Source organism: Rhea americana, unplaced genomic scaffold (genome assembly GCF_003343005.1).
Source record: "Rhea americana isolate MKP2758 unplaced genomic scaffold, rheAme1 scaffold_299, whole genome shotgun sequence".
Taxonomy (NCBI): Eukaryota; Metazoa; Chordata; class Aves; order Rheiformes; family Rheidae; genus Rhea; species Rhea americana.
In genome coordinates, this window is record NW_028186422.1 from 466,033 (window position 1) to 491,779 (window position 25,747).

Consider the following 25,747-nt stretch of genomic DNA (forward strand, 5'->3'; position numbering starts at 1 on the left):
AGATATCTGAGTTGGGTGTTCTCTTTGATTTTGTGGAGGGAAAGAAATTAATCTTTTGTCATATTGTAAATTAATTGATAGATTATTAAATAATTTAAATTGTGGGATTGATGGTAATACCTGTAATTTAATATGAGTAAGAATTATATGAATGTTATAGCAAATGTTCATACTAGCAAATTTATGTGCAATTTAAAGCAAGAAGTGACTGCTATCCATTAAATTTAAGTAGATGCTTTCTGAACTGAATAACATGCTATGCACATATGCACTAAAGCACATTTGCTGAAAAGGCAGATAGTCTTCACTTCAAGACTTGAAGAGATTTAAATTCCTAGAGCTGAATGGAATTTTCCAAAACTTTTTATCGTCAAAATGCAAATCATACATTGTCAGAAGTATCTCATAAATTTCTGGCAAGTTTAGTAAATTGTTTTTGTGTTAAGCAAACAAGCACAAACTCTAACATTTGAGATAACTAAAATTAAGACATCTCATTTAGATATTTTTATGAGTTACTTGGCTTTTCAGTGTAAAATAATGTGTTAACCAAATTCCTTTAAATGTATTTTAAGAGAGAAGATAAAATTCATCATTGAAATATATATATATGAGATAATCAACAGATTTCATTAAAGCTTTTTTTTCCAAAGAATGAAAATATATTTTTTAAATTTTGACCTGAAATCAGTTTTTTATTTTAAACTGCTTGCTTGTGCTTGCAAATTAGCTATTTAAATATCCAAATATTACCTCTATCCCACATGAAATGGATCATTCTTGAATGAAGGCTGATACTGAGAAGCACTAAGTATTCATCAAGTATACCTGTCACTAAAGTGTGTCTGAACTTCCTGCCTTTCTCTGCACTCTCCCATCTATCAATAAAAACTCTGTTCCGAGTGAAGACATAGTGTATTATCTTCCTATAAAAAAAGGCATTTACTATTTCAACCTGTCAGGAAGCTTAATTCTATCTAATTTCTGTGGAAAGTTTTGGCTCAGTGATCCGTAACCCTCTCCTAGGGCCTGGTATATCTCCTAAGAGTTAGAAAGCATCCTGATCTGTTTTCTACTTCAGTGAATTCATTAATTAAAGATGCTACGATACTTGCTCTGTAGACCGTGGGAAGAAGCACACGCTGCTTTCTCTTAAGGGATAAGTCTGGAGCAATGCCTCCGCATTGCTCTGCAGGCAGTTTGCCTCCTGACGCTCCTTCCTGAAGCAGTGTTACCCTGATCTTCTTCAAGATACACAGGATTTTTGGATAAAAACAGCTGATGATCATTCATACATTTTGGATTAGATGTAGCTCGGATAAACTAAAATGTGATAGTGCTGTCGTTTTCTGTAGGTTCTCACGTTTTTACATGGAATGCAGAGCTCAAGAATTAACTGGGAACACACAAGTTTCCAACCCTGCATAGTGGCAGCAGGAATCAATGTCCCATAGGAGGAGCAGGTAGACGAAGCTCCTTTAAGGCATTTCTGAAGACATATAGTTTGTAATCCTTATTTAGAAATACTTTTTATGATATTGTTCTACTGGCATTTTTCCATATTTGTGTATTGGACTTCTTAGATGATGTTTTTCATTCATCTGATACATTCTGGCCTTCTCTTCATACAAATAATTATTTAAATAAAATAGGTGATTTTGAAACTCTTGGAAGTCAAAAGTGGAATAGTTACCTTTAATTTGTTCTTCAATGTTTGATCTTTATATTACCAAGAAAAAAATGTTATTTGTCAAGATAAAGGGATGAATACATGTTTTCTTGTAAAATATATGGTGATTCTTTCTAAATGTATTTGTCAGCAATCTGTTCACAACTTAAGGGTGAAAGCATAGTTGATTAACTACACCTATCATAATAAATCACACCTACTACCATCCTGCATATGACAATTTCTGTTAGAGTTAGTGTGTCAAGATACACACTTCTGCCAGCATTGAACATTAGTAGATTTAATGATATTTGACTTGAGAAAAGTTTAATACTATTCAGTGAGTTAATTTTCCTGTTATCCTTAATAATGTTTCATATTTTGTACCTTGGATTGAACTGTGAAACTTTAAGTAATGAGAATTTTATCGCTGATTTCATTGGAATGAGGTTTACATGATTTTTCTACAGAAGTAGCAGCACAGCTTATTGGATCAAAAATGTTTATTATTGTTGCTGCTCAAATGGAAATTAATAGTGAAACGGCTTTAAATTTAATGGGAAAGAATCATTAAATTTAATAACCAGAAAGTCTTCATTTTCAGTGGATATCTATGTTTGTAACTACGCTATAGTTATTTCTAAAGTGATACAATATTTTCATTACAGACAATTACTGTTTACAGACAATTGATGTTTATAGTTCCTGTAGCTAATATTCTTGCTATTCATAGACTTCATAAGACTATTTTTTTATATTGTTACCTTGTATGTGTATATTTAGTGTTAACAAAAGAAAAGAATAGTATATAAATAGTATATCTCCTAGAATATATCTATGAAGTATAATGTGAAATGTTACTCTCTTTTCAGTGTATCTAGATGCAGCTGGCAAAAATATGGCTATAATGTAAAATATGAGATATAAAAAATAATTCCTCAGTCTCATGTTTATTACATTTCAGTGCTTAAAATAACATCCATAGAACTCGCCAGTATATTACATACTTTTAATCATATTGCTGATAGCCTTATAAATTGAATTTCAGATTTGAGAGTTAAGATAAATTATTTAGTGCTAGTACTTCATTACCAGAAATTGGATCTACATATTAATATAACTCCAAAGAGACTCTTTCACAGCTTTTACCTTTTATTCATTTTCAGTTGTAAATATTAGTTCAAGATATGATGATTAGTTCAAGATATAAAGTACTTTGAAGGTACTTCTGATATCAAAAATTAAGTTGTTTGCAAATACATTTTTATTAATATTGTTTCTTTTCTTTTCCTTTTTTTTTTTTTTTTGGATATTCAGAAATTGAGAAAGGAGGTTGTGGTGATCCTGGAATTCCATCATATGGTAAAAGGACTGGCAGTAGTTTTCTGCATGGAGACACACTTACCTTTGAATGTCAAGCAGCTTTTGAACTTGTGGGAGAGAGAACAATCACATGTCAACAAAACAACCAGTGGTCTGGCAACAAACCCAGCTGTGTTTGTAAGAATTATTTTTTTTGACTGCTAAATACATTTTCATACCTGTTCCTTTACYGTTTAGGAATAATAACATTCAAATTTGAGGTTTGCATTTTCATTCCAGAACAGAAAAGCCTAGTGCTTTATCAATTCATACAGTTTTTGACACAGCAGGTATTACCTTTGCATTCTTTGGCATTCTCTATGTGCTTTTAATAATATCTCGCAAGCTCTAGTGCTGTCACGTAGCCTTATGTGAGGAAATAAAAACATGAAGGCACAAGAAGACTGACATGCTAGATTGGAGAAATGTTCTGACACTCTGCAGCTTGTTGCTACCTAGAGGTTGCATATGTAGTAGCTTTAAAGTTCAATCTTAAAAAATATTTTCCACAAGAATAGAAACCATAAAGATGGGCAGTTGTAATGTTTATGGATATATTTTGAGAATCTATTGTTGTTTTTCTCAGTCTCATGTTTCTTCAACTTCACCACACCGTCTGGAATTATTCTTTCACCAAATTATCCTGAGGAGTATGGGAACAACATGAACTGTGTTTGGTTGATTATCTCAGAGCCAGGGAGCAGAATCCATCTGATTTTCAACGATTTTGATGTAGAACCTCAATTTGACTACCTTACAGTGAAAGATGATGGGATTTCAGATTTACCACCTCTTGGAACATTTTCTGGCAATGAAGTCCCTTCTCAACTTGCTAGCAGTGGGCACATAGTAAGACTTGAATTTCAGTCAGATCACTCTACCACTGGAAGAGGATTTAATATCACTTATACAAGTAAGAACCTCTTTTTATCTTATGTCTCTTTTTTATCTGTTTTTAAAATTTCTATTCAAGCTATCTTTCTTTATAATAATGAAAAGGTGAGTGGAATATGTTTTTATKTGGAAGACAGAAGTAAAATGTGATAATACTGAGGAACGCTCTTCATTCCTTAAGGTGTCTTCAGTAGATGCCTAAATAGATATAAACTACGCTTCAGTAGATACTGTATAAATACAGAGCATCTAACTAAAGCCCAGATCATTCAGATAAAGGCACCCCATGAAAATGTTTTACTGTACTTAACTCTCAATGGAACCAGTAGGAATAAAGTTACGAAGGTGTTATGCTTAGAACCCAAATATAGTGATTGTTATCTAAAAAGCACAGAAAAATAAAAAGAATAAAAATTATGACTGCAAACACATAGTTCTGAGAGCTTGCTCTTGTATTGCATTATATTTTCTAGTCAGATAATGTTTTATCTTAGAATATGGACCCCTAAGAATACAGATCCCTTTATAGCGGTACACCTCATAGTTACCTTCTGTCTCATTTCTCTAGTTTCTAAGAAGGTAGGTGATCTTATGCAGAAGTCTTTCCCATAGGAGTACACTAATTTAGGAATCATACTTTTGCCTAGCTACAATTTCCATGAAATTTTTAGGAACTTAATATCTTTGAAAATGCAAGTCACAAGTGTGCAAAATTTAGTTGCAATCGATTAGCAAGTTCAAAAGTTATGAAATGTAGGCCTGGCRGACAAAGACATACAAAGAAGTGTTGAAAGCACAAATCTTTCTCGTTTTGTAAAGCAGGCTAAAAAATATCTGGCTACATTGATTGCTAATACATGCATCTGTTGTTTTGTTTGTATTAAAGCCTATAACTCGACAGTGTTCTAGTTGAACAGTCTCATAACCACATTTTCATGTGGAAAACATTGAGGTTTACCATAGACTGCTGATTCTCCTAGAAGTTTTATTAGTGATTCAAAGACAGAACTGATGGAGATTATCTTTTTACTTGAAGAAATTACCTTCTAAGGCTGTGGAAGAAGTTAATTGGCAATGAAGTTTGCTTTACTGCATCTTATGCTGTTCCTATCTTGTGTTATTCAGGACAATATTTGTCCTGCGTCAATATGTTTCCCTGCATTATTTAAAATGATGCCCTATATAAAACTAGGATCCACAGCCTGCACTGTCTAAGACTCTTACCTAAGTTGTTCCTTTGCTTCCAGACAAGGATATAAATATTGTCCTTTGAAGAATGGCAAGAGAAAAGACACATACTTACCTTACCTAAGACTGCATAGATTAAAAGATTCACCAGAACATGTGAACATGTGAGGCCTACATTTTAGGTTTGTTTCAGTCTGAGATAGATTATTTAGATCCATCTTTTTCTTTCTTTCTTTTTATTTATTTATTTTTTTTTTCTGTATGCCTTTCTACCAAAGTAAAAACAGACTGTGATAAGGACAATCTTTACTGCTTTTGTTTGAAGTGGAGAATTGCATAGCTAGGAGTATAAGACTCATGAATCTAACTCCATGAGAGTCCTGATCACTCAGGCATTATGCAAAAGCTCTTTCCACTACTACATTTTTCTCATTAAAATAGGGGTTACTTTGGAGCTTGGCACATGCAGTATGTGCTAGAAGGTAGGTGAGAGCATCTCTAGTTTTTAAATTGGTAGTGTTCTTAATAAAAGTGCCTGGTAATCTAAGTTCAGCCAAAATGCTAGTGCTTCTGAGTATCCAGTGTATCTGTTCCACTCACATGATTTAAATGAAATCTATATTGAAGCAGTTTATCGATTCATTAACAGAATGTAACAGGCAATCAGTGAGCTGTGCATTCAGGATCAATATGAGCAATTCAACAGATAAACCACAATGCTTGAATCTTAAAAACTGTTAGTAAACATCTATACATTTCTAAATACCTTCTATAGTTCTAATCCCCTCCCCACGTATACATTCATGCAGTTAGTTACTGGACATAAGAGTTACAAGCTCTCACCTCCTTTTTCCTGAACTGTACGCACGTGAACTGTATGCACGTCCTCAAGAGCATGGAGGTGTTCTAACTTTGCATGCATCCATGCTGCCCTTCACAATTTAGTCATCCACACATTGGTGAGAAAGCCCTCAACAAGGTCGCACACACTCTCATAAAGAGACGAAGTTCAGAATTTTTGTTTTATTGTTATTATGATTATTATGTTTATTATATGTTTATTATCAGCCTTTGGTCAGAATGAATGCCATGATCCAGGCATTCCCATAAATGGGAGACGTTTTGGAGACAGATTTCTTCTGGGAAGTTCTGTTTCTTTTCATTGTGATGATGGCTTTGTGAAGACCCAGGGTTCTGAATCCATAACGTGCATTATGCAGGATGGAAATGTCGTATGGAGCTCTACTGTCCCACGTTGTGAAGGTAAGAGCTCAATCTTTACTTTGCAGCTACATTTTGCATAATTAAACTATTTAAATTTAGCTTACTTTCCACGTTTTGCACATAAATAAGACTGTCTTAGCTGAAATTATTCATTTGTCTTATTTTAGCACTCTTCTAGTCAAATCAGAAGAGCAATAATAGAAACTAGATAGCTTGCTTTTATATTCTTGGAATAAATTAGCATTATAAAATCTGGTTGCTATTCTTTTCAAGTTCTGATTGTCACCATTGTTATTTGGTAGTGAGTTATAGCTGTTATAACAGTTTTGGTTGTAACATACTGAAGAATAAATATAATTACTTACTACATAGAAAAGTGAGATAAATTTCTATTTATTTTTTTTAAAAAAACTTTAATTTCCTCAAAAAAAGGATATACATGAAGTTTTGTAACACATTACATTTGTAGAGATATTTTTAAAGTTCGTTATATTCCCCAAAATTATTTAATTCAGAAATTCCAAATCTATTTTTCTGTCCTTGACTAGGAGAATAAACAGATTAAGATGAGCTATTTTAAGATTATATTTTTCTGTAATGTGAAATAGATTGAGGGAAAAAAAAAAAAAAAAAATGCCTCCATGATGCTTAAGAGTGAAGGTACTCCATAGGTCATAAGGCAAAAAGTTTGCATAGATTTAATAAATAGCTAGTGTGTTTCTATAAAAAATATTGTTCAGAATGTTGTGTACCTTCTGGCAAAAAATAGATACATAGTCAGGCACACACTGAAATCTTATATTTTTGCAGAAACAAATCCAAACCCTATAAGTGGTATAAATCTCACATCTACATTAATTTCAGTGTCATTACTGTAACTTAAGTGTCTGTTTCATGTTACTTTTGTGATATTTTTAACAATTTGGAAACTCATTTCTCATAAGTCTGTACATTTCTAAGAAGATTTAGAGATACTGAAAAAATCTGTCAGCAGTCTGATAATATGTGATTTATGTGAACCTAAGTATTGCACTAGCATGGTTTCTTCTCCAAATTAGGCTATATAATGAGTCACTCAGGGGAGCAGGTTTTTTTGCCTGGAGCAAAACCAGCCCACTCCAAGCCGCAGTATAGGGAAAGATTCTTCATCAAGAGGTATCTTCTTATTTTTGAGCTCCATGCACATAACTGACACCTGAACCTGATAACTGAACAGTACTCAATTTAATCTTTGTACAATTTTATTAGACAGTTTCCGCAAGGACATAGATAAAGGAGCAATGATGAGTGCTTAAAGATGAAAATTGATAGAGAAAACAAATACTAAAATGGCTGAGAAAGTACAAAAATACAGCTCAGTTATCTTTTCTGTGAGCCTTGTGGAACATTTACCTAGTTTTTAGTGAGGAAAGGATTAGTTTATTAGATTTTGTCTATTGTTTCTTTTGAAGACTGTATAGTTTTCAAATTACATTCAAGATGTATTCTCTTTTTGATGTGAATTCTCTTTTTTACTGATCTTAAAGAAGTTTTGGGGGTTTAGATAATGATATGGACCAAGCATCCTTGCTGGATAATTTAGTATGTTTCTGCTTCTCAGAGATTTCTGAACAACTATTTTTTTCCTCCTGTTTTTTGTTCTGTATTTTTAACAATCTCTATAATAGATGATACCTGAAATATAGGTAGTAAATAATATGTTATAATCTGGTGATAATCAACAAGCTTGTGGTTGCTCTTGTGTTTAATATGACCAAATTTAATAAAAAAAATTTTCTTCATCAACTATGAAAATGTAATCTAATACAATTTTCCTGGCTTATCATTTTTCCTTGGAGACAGATGCATTGTGTATGTTTTATATTTTGGGTGGTTATTTCTTTTTACCTTTTTAAATGTGGACAAACTTCCCAAGATAAGTGCAATGTACTGGTACAAGTCTTGAGTAACATTAAAATAATCTCTCTGAGTTCAGTATTTGTTATAAACAGTCAATTAAAGCAAGAAATATTAATTTATTTCTCGAAAATTTATTACTATTATTTTCCATATAATATTACAGGTTTGCCTGTCACTACTTAGAAAAACAGAAGATAAGTGTTAAGATTCCATGTGCTACAATGTGGAATTTGCTAATAATGGTGCCACCAGCTATTTGAGCACAATACATAATGCTAAGATAATAATGATATTAAAAAAAAAATTACATGACCTTAAAAGTCTTTCTGTTTTGGACTGTTCCATAGCTTTTGATAGAATATAACACCCAAAGCCCTGTGCTATATTTCTGTATTTCTTAAAAATTCTTCAATTTGGTATGTATTGCCTAAAAATCAGTTTTCATCTAGGTTTGTAAGATTGTGTCCTGAAAACAACCTTACAGTTGTGCTTCTCTGATCCTACTCTGAAAAATCTTCCCTCTCTAGACTTGTAATTTTCCAAACCCTGTGGCAATACTTTGCCCTTTTATAAAATAGGATCAGGTTTCAGAATATATAAGCAAAGTGGACATAAACAAGTCCATGGGACCTGATGGGCTGCACCCATGAATACTGAGGGAGCTGACTGATGTCATTGTGAAGCAACTCTCACTGATCTTGGAAAGGTCTTAAAATCAGGAGAGGTTCCTAAGGATTGGAAGAAAGTAAGTGTCCCTCCTATCTTCAAGAAAGGCAAGAAGATCCATGGAACAATAGGCCTCAGTCCTTGATCCTTGGGAAGGCAATGACACAAATCCTCCTGGAAAACATTCCCAAACACCTGAAGTTTCCAAACACATGAAGGACATAGAGGTGATTTGGAGCAGTTAGCATGGATTTCTGAAGGAGAAATCATATCTGACCAACCTGATAGCCTTTGATGACATGACTGGCTTGGTGGATATAAATAAATATATATATAAATCTACATATAAATATGTATATATGTATATTTTAAAAATAGCCAATGCTATTTAACCTTTTATTTAATGACATGGATGGTGGGAGAGAGTGCGCCCTCAGCAAGTGTACATACAAAACTGGGAGGAGTGGCTGTTACCTCAAATGGTTGTGCTGCTGTTTGAAAGGATCTTGACAAACTGGAAAATGGGGAAACAGGAACCTTATGAATTTCAACAAAAGGAAATACCATGTCATACCCCTGGGGAGGAATAACCAGTCCCCCACACTGGTACAGGCTGGGGGCTGCTGGGTGGAGATTAGTCTTCTAGAAGAGTCTCTGGAGGGTCTGGAGGAGTGGACAACATGAGCCAGCAGTGTGCCCTATCAGCAAAGAAGGACAACAGCTTCCCGAGTTGCATTAGGAAGAGTATTTCTAGCAAGTCAAGAGGTGATCTTTTCCCTCTTCTCAGCAGCGGTGAGGCCACATTAGGAACATTGTGCCCAGTTCTGGTCTCTTCAGTTCAAGAGAGATGTGGACATACTGAAGTGAGTTCAGCAAAGAGTCACAAAGATAATTAAGAGACTGGAGTATCTGTCATGCAAGGAGAAGCTGAGAGGTGGGATTGCTTAGCCTGGAGAATATGTGTATTCCTTGTATTAAGGTATTTACCTCATGGGAGAGTGTTAAGAAGATGGAGCCAGACTCTTCTCAGTGGTGCCCAGTGACAGGACAAGGGGTGAAGGACACAAACTGAAATACAGAAATTCCATTTAGGAATTTTTATTTATTTATTTATTTAACTGTAAGGATGGTCAAACATTGGAACAGATTACCCAGAGAGGCTATAGAGTCTTCATCTTTAGAGATATTCAGAACCTGACTAGACACAGTCCAAGGCAACTTGTTCTAGTAACCATGCTTTAAGAGGGATTGACTAGATATTGGGATTGGAAGGGTTTGTCTCTTCCAACTTCAGCTATTGTAAAATTCTGTAATTCTGCAGGATATTTACAGGTTCCACTGAGTTGAATCATTACTCAATAAGATATTAATGGTGCAGTAAAATCACAAGAGTGAACTATATAAATTATTTGGAACAAATTTCTCTACTATTTCCACATAAATGTGGAATCTTGTGAAAACAAAACGATGATGCCGTGTTGATATTAATGAAGTGACCTGCCGTTCGTCAGAAGGCAGGCTGGCAGAGTCAAGTCCCATGCTATATGTATTAAGATATGCACAGAGTAATAAGCTATGACAAGACATGATGCAGGAATTATGAGGCTGAGTGAAACAAAGGGTTCATAACATAATAAAATGTAGAATTTTACTTGTCATATATTATACTGTTTTTTGCTTTTCAATTTGATTTTTTAAAGTTCTTGTAATATCTTTTTATTGTATTAGAAATACTGTATGTGAGACAAGTTTACACGCTTTTGCCTTTCAGCACCGTGTGGTGGACATCTGACGTCATCAAGTGGTGTTATCTTGCCACCAGGATGGCCAGGATACTATAAGGATTCACTAAATTGTGAATGGGTAATTGAAGCAAGACCAGGACATTCCATTAAGATCACATTTGACAGGTGAGAATCATAAAGTCAAACAACAGGTAATGTCTGACTACATGCATTTATTTTAATATTGAAGAAGAAAAATATTCTTTAAGAACCAAGACCAGAAAAAAAAATGATTGGTGTATGATGCCATGCTACTCCTGTCCTTCCAATACTATTCTACAAGGAAAAAATCCAAAGTTAAAACTGCATTTACATTGTCTTTATTTATGGTTAAAAGACATGCATTAAATGTCAACATACTAGTACATCACTTGGGATATGTTGTGGACTTTTGATTACTTTTAATGTAATGGTACAATATACCAGTGTGGACCTAAATTGGACATACTGGAACACGCTCTGTTATGTCCCGGTCTAGTATGCAGCTTTCTTTCGAAAGAATAATCTATATGTGAAGGGGAATCATTTTCAGATTACCCTTGCTCTGGTATGGAGTCAGGACTGTGCAGCTGGGGACCAGGAATGCAGACTGCAGCATGTTTCACCTCCTTGAAGTCACTGAGACCTCATCTAGTCCTTTTGTCTAACCATAAGAGAATCTATCAATAGGAAATTTTTACCAAAGAAAGAAAAACTACTTAAAAATAAAGCTCCATGTGACATAATGGTGCAAAGGGATGAGAAAGGGATTACAGTTAGGCTGCAGCCGTGTACTATTGGCCTTCCTGTATATCTGCCATCACCCAAAGGGAAGCAATAATCTGTGTCTAGTTTCACCTTCACATTGTGGAGCAAAATGATCCAGTATCACAAGCCTCATATTTGAGAGCGGAGATTACCTAATATGTTTGAGAGCAGAGGAAGAGTGAGAACGGGATAAACGTGATATTTCCGCTAAAACTCTCTCAGTTTAGCACTATTAAAGGTGCTTTTATGTGTGTTTAGCAACCTTCAGCAGGTATCACTTCCATTGTTTAATTTCTGTTTGCACCCATATAAACTTAACATTGATGGTATTCTTCATTTTGAGAACTCGCTAGAATATCTGTCTTAAAATGAAATGCTTTAATAGGGGTGGTGGAATACGCAGATAAGATGAACAAGGAGTCATTGGAACTAGACAGCATTTGCACAAGAGGAAGGCAGGCGAAGAGGAGATGCGGAACGTGGAGTGCTATGTGTACTTCTTTTAAAACCATCTTGATACCTGTGCACTACGCTACAGTGTACTTTTTACAGTTTCTCGTRGAGATCTAAGGAATTGCATATGGGATGCCCACTGTGAAAACTATAGCAAAGTGTAGCACTGGTGGAAACAGGGATAAATGTAATACACTGAGAAAATGCCAACATGGAGTTTGAAAAAGAGATTCTATATCAAAAACCTGTTGGAATTCTCTGATGGTGTTAGGAAGCACAGAGATACATTTGACATGGTTTACTTGGGTTTTCAAAATCCATGTTTTGTGATGGCTCTTCCCACTTCACTTTGTTCTTAAAAAGCTAAGCACCATTTTATTACAGGGAAGGACCTTGCATGAATAAAAACTTTATGAACACAGGAGAAAAGTCCCACAGCAAAATTTGAGGTGTTCTACAGGGTTATGTGTTGTGCTCGACACTGCTCAGTATGTTCAGAAATGATCTTAGAAAGAAGAGAATGGGGCTGATAACACCARCTTATTCAGAGTATTAAAACCAAGGGATGCCTGAAGGTTTCTGAAGAGTCTTATGGGATTTAATGTCTGGGCAATAAAATCGCATGTAGATTAAGTAAGTGCAAAGTGAAACATGCAAGAAAGAGTATTGTCTTCGTATGTAAAATGAAGGACTTTGACCTTACAGTGGCCACTGAAACTGTTAAAGTTCTCGTCACCTTTTGTCAAGAAATATGAACGAAAACTTCTAATATATTCATAGGTTTGTGAACATGATTAGGAGAATGAAAAGTACTTTAGGGAAAAGATTAATTTAGCTTGTCTGTTTAGTTTATCATAACCCTTTTTCAGTCCTGTTTTGCTTTCATATTATAAATGCAATAAAATTAGGAGGGAACAGATAGAATAACAAACACTCAGGAAAGGAAGGAACTATTTAAACAATTCTTTCATAAAATTATCATATTGCCTCTTACAGCTACTAAGGTTGTTTGTTTTCATTGCATTTGACAGGAAACTCCAGAATTTAAGCCGTTGATGACTGTTATTTTTTCTCCATTGAAACATTAATGTATTCATTCTAAGTTTACACTTATATGCCAGCTTTGCCCTTGCTGTTTAAAATTAATCATCAGAGGCCTGAGGTTCTCAAACATCTGTATATAGTGAACTGTAGTGAAAGCAAACAGCCATATTAGTTCTAAGATGGARCATTTTAATTGTAGAAAAAAAAAGGTTTGCCCGTAGTTACAGATTTTTTGATTCTGTGACCTAATTAGTGTGACCACTATATTTTTGAGGATGATATTACTATTAAATATGCTGGTTTTGACAAGTGGAGAAGGAATCTTTCTCTGTTTACTTTGCAGCCTCATGCTAGTGTTCTTGATTTAAAAGAAATTATAGCTTTACTAAATCATATAATATATTTCTTTAAAAGTATTATGCTTTGGGAAGATAGTGATAGTATAATATCTCTTTACTAATAAAGTTCTTTTTTTCTCTTGTCAACATGTAAACTGCTACCCAGAGCAGAAGTTGGATTGTAAATCTTTTTATTACTTACAAGAACTAAATTCTCCTGATTAATCTAACATTAGAAAATTATAAATCAGTAAGCAAAATCAGTATCTAATAAAAAAATAAAATCAATTAATTGATTTTCCTAATTAATTGACAAGCATAATGTTTTGTCAAGTGTTTTGCCTAGCTATGGGAAAATGGAAGCTTTTTGTAGTTTGCTATATGTCTTGCCATCCACAGATAGTTATCAGAATGAAATTGTGCACTATGAATGTGATCTTCAGAATGTAAATTAGCTCGCTTTTTAGCTAATGAGGCTTTAATGTTGCTAGAAAAATGTGCTGTACTAGAGTACCTTCAAAACTTTCCAGAAACAGCAGCAAATGACTGAAAAATCCTATGAACTTTTTCTATTGAAACATGCTGTATTTCAGTTCATGAGTCATACTGCAAGGGCAATGAATGAACAAAATTTAATTGATTTAAATAGTAAGAGAAGGGGCTAGAAGGGTAACTGTTAATGGGATGAATTTCTTTTACGTTGAATATTGATGAAAACTCTCTAGATGGTAGATGAAAGCAAGCCTTTATTCAAAACATAACTACATTAAAAGATAGTATAGTATTATTCAAATCTTTTTTAAAATTCTCTGAACACTTGGAAAAATCATACTATTTACCTACATAAGTATTCTAATAAACATTAAAATAGAAACTTAAGTGATGCTTAGTTAATTACTTCAAGTAAATGATGTGGAACCTATAATAATAAATTATCTTACTGTATCATTTTGGTAACAATGCAAGAATTCTAAAACACACAAGAAAGAAAAAAAAACAAGGAGAAAAAGTTAAATGAAAAAAGTTGTTAGTTTTGAGATGAACAGGAATCTAGCTGGGAATAAAGATCAATGTAATGGGTAGCAATTGATGCAGGAATGATATTAAGATTTCTCTTTAAAATRTTGAAAGACTGATCTGAAGTCCATTCTGTATGGTTATAAAAATGTGTTTAAACCAGCCTAACTATAGGCAACTGATTTCCTTATTCTGTTACTGGTGAATCACTGTCTAATCTTTGAAGTTATGGAAAGGAACTGAAGAAATATTAGAACTCGAGTGATGTCCTCTGTGACCATCCATGTTGGTAAATTGAACAGTACCAGAGGATCTTCCCAGACTCAGGAACTCAAGYGTTTACAGGTAGATTGTTGGGAAAGTCTAACATACTTTCAGCACATGCCAGCTAACACTTTCTCTAACAATTATCAAGCATGATTCAGGAGTTMGTATAGGCAAACAGCTATCTGCCACGAGCAATTTGAATAATATTTCCCCATTTGARAGACTAATGGATGTATTTAATAGCATGGTTTCAGTGTCAAAAGCTGGTCCTGAGCCTTTTTAAAGTCCTGTTTAAATTATTAGTGTATCTGTAGCCTCTGCATTTCACCATCAGAATGGATAGGTAGGAGTGAGGAGTTAGCTAACATGTCCAAACAGAGTAAGTAGCTTAGATGAAAGTACCATGAATGTGGAAAGTTTTCTTTGTGAGCAGCAAAAGGCAATGTGAAGATAATGGCCAATGGCAGGGCCTCCAAGAAGTGATTTGTTCTGGTAGGTAAGCAGACGAAGAAACGCTTCTATAATTCTGAATGCGTTTCTATTTTCAGGGGCTTGGGAGAGATTAAAAAAACTATGGAGACTACTGAGCTAAGTGCTAAATTTGGCTTTCTGTTACTGATACCTCTGCATATGTRAGGATGATTTTATGTGACTAATACTACTTGTTCTATAAAATATAGTGGCCTGCCTGGGGAACTGTGTTAATTCTGTCATCAATACCTATGAAGTATAAAATTTGTTTACATTTTGAAGGAATATACCTTAGATTTACTCTTTTTCAAATGTTTAATAATTTGCAGTTGTCTTTAATAACAAGAACATAATTTCTTTTTCCCACTAAACATGTTCTGTATTGACAAGACAGCCGAAGGACATTCATTTTGAAAAAACGTTACATTTCATAGACACAGTTTTTTTACTCTCAGAAGTTGAACTAATCAATCCTATGGGCAGAGAAGAGAAAATCTTAGAGCACAAATATTTTTTCGTACTTGCTCTGAAAGATTAAAATCTTATGAAATAAGGATATTATGTATGCAGGCAAATAAGTTCAGATCAGCATGGATATCTGTGTTACAGCAGAAACTTTGCTAACAGAAAATTGATGTACAAGCTTTAGATCCTGCAGTTCACACGAATGTCTGAAATAACCACAAACTGTCTTGAAAAAAATTTGATGTAAGAAATGTCAGTCAAAGTTTCATCTACTGAAAACAGATGCAAGCTGTTTGATTTAAGAGTAACTAGCAGTGGATGACTGCACACACAGGCATCCTTTATGGAATGGAGAAATGTAATGTGGTTCAGTGACTGACACAGASACATGGACTCTGCGGTTGACTGTGAAATTATTTGTTGTTATAAATCAACTATCTCTTATTTACCCTACTTCTCCTTACCCTCACTGTATACGAATTTCAAAATCACGATCTCAGTTTAGTATTTTTGCACAATTTTACTTCATTTATTTAATAATACAGTAGTGAACTTTGTTAAAAAAAAATGAATGGTTGAGTGTGTGAAACAGCTATTGTGAAACACACGCAAAAAATACTGAAATGAAATTGTGAAATATTACGGGTAAAGATACTCCTAGGATGTCCAACTACTATTTAACCTGAGAACCTTTCTAGGGTTTTTCTAAAGCATTTTCCTTTGAGACGATTTGCAGTTTTTTAACCAGATGCCCCGTGAATGTTTTTTTGAAATCCGGCCATATTGTTGATCTGAATTATACAACAGTTGTTGTAAATTTTAAATGACACTAGACAACGCAAAACAAGGAAAAATACACACAGAACCTTTATTAGTTGTTGTTCTGAGAAATATTCTGATGAATCTGTAGAAATTCTGATCTTTACATATATGATATTCTTGATCAGTTGCACATAGGTTGGATTTCTAGTTAAAAAAATAGCGTAATTCCTCTGCTTACTCTCTGACTTATGTATTCTTTTCCAGATTTCAAACTGAAGTTAATTATGATACACTGGAGGTCAGAGATGGGCCAGCTAACTCATCCCCATTAATTGGAGAATACCATGGAACACAAGCACCCCAGTTCCTTATCAGTACTGGCAATTACATGTATCTGCTCTTCACTACAGACAACAGCCGTTCCAGTGTTGGCTTCCTAATTCATTATGAGAGTAAGTCTGATTTATTTTAATAGATTTTTAGTTTTGGAAATAACATTCAATCTGAAAATGAGCACACAAATGGTAACAAATAAACTATGGTAATATATTTGTCTAAGAAAAAATTGGGTTTACCTATACTATTCTAACAGATAACCCTAAACTGTTAATTAATTTGGGGAATTTTTCCTTCATGAGTTCTTCTGTATTATTCTGACTGCTTATAGACCCAAATGTTTAGCCAAATGGAAAATAACTTCAGAAATTGGCCACTATGGGTAAGGATATATTGGTTTCTCTCCCTCCTCCTTTTTTTTTTTTTTTTTTGCGATTATCATACACTTTTGCAAAGCATTAGAACTCTAGAATTACTATAATGACATATTTTTCTTTTAAGATTTAGATATATCAAATTACATATATAAAATTAGCTAAACTCACATTGGTCTTTATATGATTCACTTAAATACTAGTTAGAGTGAGCGAACATGTTTACTGAGGTTCTACTAAGCAAGTAGCATTATTTTCATCAGTTGTTCTGATCTTGTCTGGAAACTAACCTGTCTACAGTAAATTTAATTTCACGTTGCATCTGGAATGAATGCCCAAACATATCTTTCATAGCTACGACAAAGCTTGGAGATTTTTCTGAATACTTCTAGCTTTTAATCAGACAATAGCTGAGCAATCAGGCAATGGATGAGCAGATAGTAATACTGCAAACCGCAATGCAGCTAGAACGTGTAAAGACATAGGTAGGTTTCTGCATGAGGTATGTGCAGATGCTGTTCAGTTTCCTCTACTGTGTTTGATCTAAATGGTTGCTGTTACATTTTGTAAGATAGTCCTTAAATGAACTGTGCTATATTTTAAACCTAACGTCAGGTAGATGTTCTGTTCTGTTAAAAATGAAAACAATTAGTAATAAAATATCTGTCCTACTTGTTGTTAAAAAGAGGGTCTAATTATGAAATGATTTAGAATCATATTCTTATATTGTCTTTTTTTCTTTGTTGACTATTGTGATACCTTGCACACACATGGTACTAGTTTTTCAGTGCTGTTTCTCAAGGTAGCCAGATAAATATGGCAGACTGAAATATGATTAGTGTACTTAAAACCTTGAAATTCAGTTAGATCTTTAAAAAGTGAAAATGACAAAAGGATAATAAATGATCTTTATTTTCTTTTGTGCATAATTTCCACACATAGAATAGAGACATATTTATTATACTTATTATATAAAAAGCTAATATACTTCCAATTTTAAAAGTCATAACAAAAGCTATAATTTTATTTTACAGACTTTTTCCGTGCAGACTGACTCGCTGAATAAAGCATCTTTTTCTTTCTGTGGAAGTGCTATTTAAAATGAATTCTGTTATTCTTATTTTTTGTTAAGAAATGAGTAAGAAAATGAAATTTAATTTAGAAATAGGCAGCTCATTTTCAATTCTCAGTTTTAGGAGTGAATTTGTTTAATTTTTCATAAATTTTATTTTCTGTTAAATAATTATCTGGCAATTAAATTTCAATAGATATTAATGAAAAGCTTAACATCCTTTCTTTTTCTAAACAGTAACTGCTATTTCTTTTATGCTTTTTTCTCATTGTGAGTGCTATTCAGCTAGCAGATTACGACATTTAAATTTAAGTGTCTATGTAGAATTTTCTAGAGGCACACATCCAAGCTCCCATTCTGGGTAATGGAAATTCAGTCAATCCATAGAGTCTAGGAAATAATTCAGTTTACCCTGAAGTAGAATCCAGGGTCTACATTCAATTGCTTGAGCATGGAGGGGTTATTTTAAGTACCATGAGTGTTATTTTAAGTACCTTGAGGTGTTCCACTTGGTTGCCAAGTACTGCTCTAGAGAATTGTGGGTCTTGCATAAGTCCTTTGCCATGTCTACCAGCCCCATGCAGACATCTTGGTTATGATAAGATGGCACTAGCCAATGGCATAGAAACCTATGTTTAGATAGCTAAATTTCTCTCCTACTGACTTTGCCAGATGACTTGCTCTGTAGTTTCCTCTGATCATATTAATCAGATCTCGACTGACTGTGAAAGGAACCTAAACACCAAAAATGGCTGTAGATGCGTTAGTGTAAGCATCTTAAACTGAAAGTGAATCTTGCACTGTAGTCCTTACTGTAGAACAAAGTGTGATATAAAGAGAGACCAGTCACCAACGTGAATGAGTATGTCCATGTGCACAGAGTAAGCTGTGTAGAAATAGCTTGCTAAATACTTCAATACTGTGTCAGTGTTTTTGCTCCGCAAGGCTTATTAAACTCAGTTATAGCAACAGTGCTTGGCTGTATTGTTTTCTTTGGACAACAGGTCTCACAGAGCAAAAACTGTACACATTGTGTTGAGTTGTACATACTGATGCAAGCGGAATTTATCCCAGAGTCACTCTGATGATGTTAGTCACCACTGGGAGGGCCTGAAGCATTCCTGCAGCAGGTGTCAGATACCTATCCTTCCTAGAGCCTCGTCTCTTCTACTAGCAGATGTGTGCCTGTCAGGGAAAAGCTAGTTATAGTAACCAGTAACAGGTTACTAAGTACTAAGCAGATGAAGGCAGTAGTTGCAAGGAACAAAATCAAGTGGAAGGACCCAATGGAGGTGCTGCATAATCCGCCAGGAAGAGGAGAGGCCAGAACTATCTTTTGAGGGCCCCAGTAGTCATTACTATAAAAATTGCTTCAGTTAAAGATATCACAGCATCTATGTATGTTTTACGTTTCTTCCACTTGTAGCAAAAGACAGGCAATCATAAGTTTTTAAAAAGTTTCCCAATATTATCTTTGGAAATGCAAATGACTATTCTATTCAGAAGTGTACTAAAAATCTTCCAACATTAGTCAAGAATATCAAGATAAATTAGATCACTGAACTGTGAAACAGAGAGATCTTAATCCTGCTTAAAGGAGAAATCGCAGCATAACATATACTGTGTTGCTACTGGCACGGCAGTAATTTTCTATTACACTAAAACAAACCTATGATAAAATTTTAATAGAAATGTGCCCCTTCAGCAGGACTTCAGATGTGAAGGTAATTTGTTAATTCCCTTCCTGTAATGTCTGTAATTCAGTTTTCCGATAACCTTTTAAATATAGCTAATGCAAAGCAGTGTAGATAAACTGTTATTCATCTAAGCCAAATATAAATATAATATATATTTTTATATGTATTTTTAATATAGAAGTAAATAAATCTTTCAGATACACAATTCAATGTTTTCAAGAATAATTCATCTGTATGCTTTTGACCACTATGGCTGTTCCCTAACTTATATGTCCTTTATCTGTCAATTTCCGTGGTAATCTGTAATCTTTTGTTTTTTGCAGTTCCTTATTTTGTGAGGCAGATTCTTCAATCTTAGCCCTTTTGGGGACCCAAAAAAGGAGGGAAATAACATAGAGTCACCTTTCATTAAGATATTTCTGAGATTTATCTTTCCTTGGAACAAGAAAACACGATCAATTTTAAAGACAAAATAGCAATTATTTCTTAAATCCAGATACTTTATTTAAAAGTCCATGTTTTTTACTAAGTTTTTATTCTCTTCTGAAATAGAGTTTATCTGAAACATAGAACAGAAATAATATCTTGGTTTTGGTTGCAGACAGTAACCATCCCATATTACCATGTACATCAATATATATTTGATAAACATTATATTCCTTTAAATAATGAGAGAAAAATTAAGAAATTGCTCTAAAGTCAAGGATAGTCCAAAAAGGCTCCTGTAGTATTCACTGTTTATGTGGGGGAAAAAAATAAATAAATTTTGATATTAATGCACATAACTGTGGCTGATCTTTGTAAAACTTTTCATTTTAGGTCATGTAAAAAATCTAGCAAATTTAATGTTGTGGCTTTCTTGTAAATGAAGTATTCCTGAGAATATAAAGTGTAAAACTAATCTTTTATTCATACTTTACAAAATTATGTTTGATTGATTAGATTTGCTTTTGAAAAAAAACTTCTGGATGCACAAATGTGCAATCTTCATGGGCTTGACCAAGTGTCAAGGTCATTCAAATAGCTCAGAATCAGTTTTAGCAATCATGACATAGAAATAAGATGCTTCCTTATATACTTCTTTGTTTGAAGAAAAAATAATATTGGTGGATAGTCTGAATATGAAGAAAGGATTCGTTAAATTTTATGTGGCATCACAAACTTAATTGAAGAAGTTACTGCAATGTGGGGGAGGAATTTTTTGATTTAGCAGTTGATTATACTCTGACTAGTAAGGAGAACCAACTGAGAGCATGAATAAGAAAAGCAACTTTTATGAAAATGTTCCTGAAATAATAGAATTTAAGATTTTTAAGAAATGAAAGAATGAGGGTGACATAAAGTTATGATAATGATGTCAATGGTTTTCAGAAATCTAAAATTCACCAGACTTGGGGAACTGGTAGGTAGACATCCTTAGGAAGGAATTCTGAAAGGCATTAATAAAAGAGGTTATATTAAGGCCTAATAGCAAACTGTAACTGTTGAAGAGAAAAGAAAAAGTATTATGCACCACTATAGCTATTTAAAAATCCTTTTTAATAATGTGGAAACAATGTGGATCCAGGCACACATTTTATAGATGTTCATCAAAGAATAACACAGATGAAGTTGTTAGGATAAAATACGAAAAACTAAGACATATAATTAGTTAAAACTAGCAAGAGACAGAAAAGATATTAATAACGATACCTATTAATATATAAACAGTAAGAGAAGAAGAAAATAAAAATCATTACTCAATTAAAACATGAGCAAATGTCACCTGACACAGGGAAGGCTAAATGTTCTGCTGCTGTTTTGAAACATAAACAGAAAAGGTTAATTGCGAACATATACTTAACACAATTAAATGAAAATTAACAAGGTAAGAATATAACATATGCAAAGAGGAGATTAGGCAATGTTTAGATAAGTAAATGTATTTTCTTCATGGTGTACTGAAGAAACTCACTGTTCAGCACTTGAAAAGAAATCTGAAGCAATCTCTGCATCACTGAGAATTATATTTGGAAACTCAAAGCTGTAGGGAAGTTCCCGATGATTGCAGAAAAGCATACATCTTTCAAAAAAAAAAAAAAAAAAAAAAAAAAGGAAAAAGAAGGAGGAACAATAAGATTAAGGCTATTCATTTTATCTTGACTCTTGTAAAGATGCTATTTTCAAGCTGATAAATAAGGTGATAAGGAACAAATTATTTCTATTTGATAAGAACAGATTATGTTAAACCAATTTCTATCTTGACAAGATAGCTGGCCTTGTAGATGTGGGAAGGAAAAGGGAAGGAAAAAACTCTATATTGACTTTTGTAAGGTTTTTGGCAGTCTAATAGAGGAACTAAAGAAATTTGATCTAGATGAAATTATTCCAAAAATTTTGAAAACTCTTATGCAAAAACCAGCCAYCTCTCCATAGTTTATTGTCTAACTTCAAATTTGTAGGTGTCATACAGTGATCTGGATTGAATCCGATATTATATGATATTTTTATTACCAATTTTGATGATGGTATAATTAATACACTTAGAAATCCTGAGGATGATTCCAGTCTGCAGTTACTGCAAGTATTACGGAGAATAGGCKTAGCATTCAAAACAAGCTAGATGAACTGAAGAAATAATCTAAATTTAAAAAATTGAAGTTTTGTAAAAAAGTATGCTAAGAAAAGGGAATGGAGAAGTTATATCCACAAATATAAAGCAGAAAGACAGTAGAAAAGGATATGGTGTTTACATAGAGCATAAATAATATAGAGAAAAATATAATAGCAGTGTAAAACGTCAACTCCACCGACCGTTGTACTGAATCATCAAAAAGAAAAAGAAAAAAAAAAAAAACAGAGCAAAGGCATATTTTATTAAAAGGACTGTTTTATATAAGACTCAAGAAATAATTATTCCATTTCATTTGGTAACCTTAGAGGTAATATTGTGTGCACTTTGGGACTCTTTTTGGAAAATCAGGAGGATGCTAACATGGAAAATACGACACATATGGAGTCATTGAAAGATCTGCTTTTGTTTAGTCTTTAAAATAGGTGTCTTAGTAGGCAGGAAGGGAAATATGGTAACACTCTTAAAGAATTGCAGCTCACATAGGAGTTGAGCCTAGAAGTACATTAAAAAGCCTGTGCTGCCTATTAACTACTAGGAGGTAGATGACGTTACTACTGCAGTTCTAAATGACTGCTTTACTGCATGTTAACAAAATTAGTGTGTACCAGCRTAGTCTCCTCTATGTAGCAGACGCTCTGTTAGCTGAAAATACTCTCCAGACATTCTTCAGACAAAGAGTTTTTTGACTGTTGTATGGAGRAAGAGTGAAAGAACTAAATGCTTGAAAAATGCTTAAAATAGCGTAAGCTAATCTTCCCTTTCCTCTTCTACGGTCCTCTTTCTCTGCCTTCACTCTTTTCCACTTCTCTCCCTCCTTTCCTGTTATTAGCCATCCTTACTACCCCCCTGCCTTTAAAACCCCACTATTACAAGTTTCTCTCACTCAGCATATTTCAAGTCAGTTGACTGTATCACAGTGCGGTAACAACACTTTGTTTTAGTGTCAGTTTTGCGCAGATGCAGTCACTTATGCAAGAGCTGCTGGAAGAATACTAAGACTAGGAGTATATTTGCAGCCTTGCACTTCTCCTGATTCTTCTGGCTGATTCACCCTGGGTAGATTGCAGGGAAATGCTTCTTACCATTTGAGCCAGTCCMATGGGCTAGAGGTGCCTGAGCCTTGGTTCCATTCGGGCAGTCCTTCGTACAGCTTAACTTTTAGCACAACCCCATGTACGGTTTTGATCTATGCTCACTAACACACTCTCATGGAGTACCTGGGCATAGTTCAAGAGGTAACTTCATCAGGAGACTGTTCTCAACGAGCAGCATGGGTAAGTCGGTATGGTTTGAGATGGACACGTTTTTAGTTGTATGATTACTGAGTTGTGCATTGGTATTGGTGCCAGGGAATGGGGACTCTCCTATTTTGGTTGTGTGACCTCTGGTTCTGTATTCTTGGAATCATTTATGAGAGCAAATACTATTCTATTTTTTTCCAGAGAATTACTCCCATTTTTTTTGAAGCAAAAATAACTTGCCACGGTTCATAGAATCATAGAATCAGTAAGGTTAGATTAAGCCTACCTAGATGGCAGGATAAACTGGTTCAAGTCTTTTATTAGGAAATACTCATCACCTTTCAAAAAATATTTTTGCCATCTGTGTTATTTATAACACAGATGATACTATACTGATGACAAGGAACAGCACTCAGCTTCCATGTGAAAATGCTTGCGTTGTCCAGAAGGTTTTTGGAATTCACTGGGTGACACAATGACTGCATGATGGCTTGCATAGGTGGGCAACATAGTAATTATGGCCCTCAGCCAGGTTTTTGTTCCTATTCCTCTTACCAGACTTGTTTGCTTCAGGTATTTTATGCAAAGATTATATCATATGAGCATTCTTTAAAATTTACTTTTAACCATCTTACCTTTTAATATTCTATTTTGTGATAATTTTGACTCTGATCAATGAAAAAGGAAGTATTGGTGTGTAATACGTATGAATATATAGAATATTAAACTGTGTAGCTGTTACATGCCCCATACATTATAGCAACAAATTACTTTTTCCTCTTTAGAGAATCTAATGAGTGGTTAGATTAGTGATTAAACTAATTTCTAAAAGTGACTTCTAAATATTTGCAAAATATGCTTTTGTGACTGTCAGATGGGAAAGAAAGGATCGGATACCAGTGGAGGGAGACAGATTTCCCTCTGACCGTGCTCAGCTTCTGGTAGAGGAAGGACCAAGGACCAATGTTCSCATCTACTGAAGAGGTTCCACTGAGCTCTGTCACTATCTTTTCCAGGCACATATAGTAACGGAAAATAAGTGAAAGAAATGCCTTTCATCACAGTGGAGAGATTTTGTTTCTCTTGTGTGTAKCCATTATGATTCATACATGATGAAATTCCGCTATTACCTGCTATTATTAGGGATAATGGATAGTGCTCACTTAATGAGCTTGTAATTTGGAGGGGGTTTTTTGGTGGTTGTTCCACATACAGCTCCAGGTTTATTTACCATGCACTATTCAATCTCTGCTATAAGACATAATTTTTAAAGACTACTTCTGCCAGATAAGAGTTATACAGCAAGTATATAAGCTATGTTTATTTTCTGTCTATTTTTGATGTAGGAGTGTACCTGTAGGATTTAACAAATGGTGTCTGAGTTCATTGATTGTATGTTTTTGTCATTATACATTAGTATACTAAGTCAAATAAATGTTACTATGACAGAGAAAGGTTGAATCCTCCCAGAGTATCAGGAATATAATAGATGAAATGTAATAACTGAATGTGATTTATATACAAGGAGAAGAAATCATTGCATATTAATAATCTGAATCTTAATAACTTCCTATAGTTGTARATATTCACTGCTTATTTTGTCTTTCTTTCATTTTTCAATAAAAAAATACTTTAAATCTTCAATCTTTTTCCTACCTAATTTAGGTTTTTCTGTTCTATGAGATTGAAAATTGAAAAACTATGCTCTGAGTCAGAGACAACATCTAGGCAAAGTACTTCATATCCTACATCAGAGCTCAGTCATATTAACAAGTATATTTTGGGGGATATTTCTTCCATCTTGCTTATTCATTTTGTGCTTTGTTTGAAATTTTTATATTTACTGTTTTAAAAAAGAAAAGATGGAACTAAATAAATTTGTGTATTTCAGGTGTTACTCTGGAATCAGATTCCTGCCTTGACCCAGGGATTCCAGTGAATGGCCATCGCCATGGTAACAACTTTAATATCCGCTCTACAGTAACTTTTAGCTGTGATCCAGGATATACACTGAGCGATGAAGAACCACTCGTATGTGAAAGAAACCATCAGTGGAATCATGCATTACCCAGCTGTGATGGTAAGTGTCAAGTTCTTCAGGTGGCAGCTTTAAGTTAATCTTCTATTTTCAACAACTAATTAAGCTTATCATTGCTACTGCTA

At 34.0% G+C, this 25,747-nt stretch overlaps 1 protein-coding gene across 1 annotated transcript in view; it reads left to right on the plus strand.

Annotated features, from left to right (window-relative positions):
- CSMD1 (CUB and Sushi multiple domains 1) overlaps positions 1–25,747 on the plus strand; it is a 626,201-nt gene that overhangs the window by 316,579 nt on the left and 283,875 nt on the right. The window contains exons 13-18 of the mRNA XM_085309436.1: positions 2,987–3,169; positions 3,618–3,944; positions 6,182–6,376; positions 10,674–10,812; positions 16,515–16,702; positions 25,476–25,664. Of these exons, the coding sequence (XP_085165562.1) occupies positions 2,987–3,169; positions 3,618–3,944; positions 6,182–6,376; positions 10,674–10,812; positions 16,515–16,702; positions 25,476–25,664 (1,221 nt within the window). The remainder of the gene's footprint in view (positions 1–2,986; positions 3,170–3,617; positions 3,945–6,181; positions 6,377–10,673; positions 10,813–16,514; positions 16,703–25,475; positions 25,665–25,747) is intronic.